A 659-nucleotide genomic window follows, 5' to 3' on the forward strand; every position below is an offset into this window, starting at 1 on the left:
TCACCGGACCTTATAGTTTAAAACTTCCTGAACAAGATGAATCGAGCAGAATTTATCTTCATTATCCAACTCTTCAATAGGTGGACCTAAAGCCTCCGGTTCATCGGGACTGATAATTAGAGACTTCAAATCCGATAAGGAATTAGTAGGACATTCGCCTTCCATTGACCATGACCAGGTATAATCTCCATCAGCTGTAGTATAATCATCATCACAACCTTCATGCCAGACTAAATTTCGATTGGAAGATTGGTACAGTTCGCCTGAAAACGATTCAATCTTTTTATCAGATGATGATGTTGTTTTTACTGAGCCGAGACCACTTCTGCCTTTTTGTTTACTCAATGCAACCGGTTCAACTACACCATGAGCATTAACACCAAATCCTTGACCATGTTCATAACCCATTTTTCGCTAATGACATGATAAAGATTTTAAACAAAAGAAATATTAGCATTTATTTCAGTACTTTAGGTGACAGTATATGAGCAGATTTTTTGATAATGTTTTCCATTTATTAAACTTGTCGTCTACCGTAATGTTGTAAGAGCGTAATACCGGTTAGTTAATTGTATGCTCCCCTGTATTTAGAGGATTATCATATTTCAATATGTAGTTATCAGTCATTGATCTTTCTTTCATTTGCATACACATATCTA

The 659-nt window shown here is 35.7% G+C and overlaps 1 protein-coding gene across 1 annotated transcript; it reads right to left on the minus strand.

The window, feature by feature from the left end:
* Smp_186690 (hypothetical protein) lies at positions 1-408 on the minus strand (the record flags this gene model as incomplete). Its single annotated transcript, XM_018792235.1, has 1 exon — positions 1-408. One exon carries the CDS (start codon positions 406-408, stop codon positions 1-3), a length of 408 nt encoding a protein of 135 aa, XP_018644563.1.
* Between the last annotated feature and the right edge of the window lie 251 nt (positions 409-659).

Source organism: Schistosoma mansoni, assembly GCF_000237925.1.
Source record: "Schistosoma mansoni, WGS project CABG00000000 data, supercontig 0475, strain Puerto Rico, whole genome shotgun sequence".
Taxonomy (NCBI): Eukaryota; Metazoa; Platyhelminthes; class Trematoda; order Strigeidida; family Schistosomatidae; genus Schistosoma; species Schistosoma mansoni.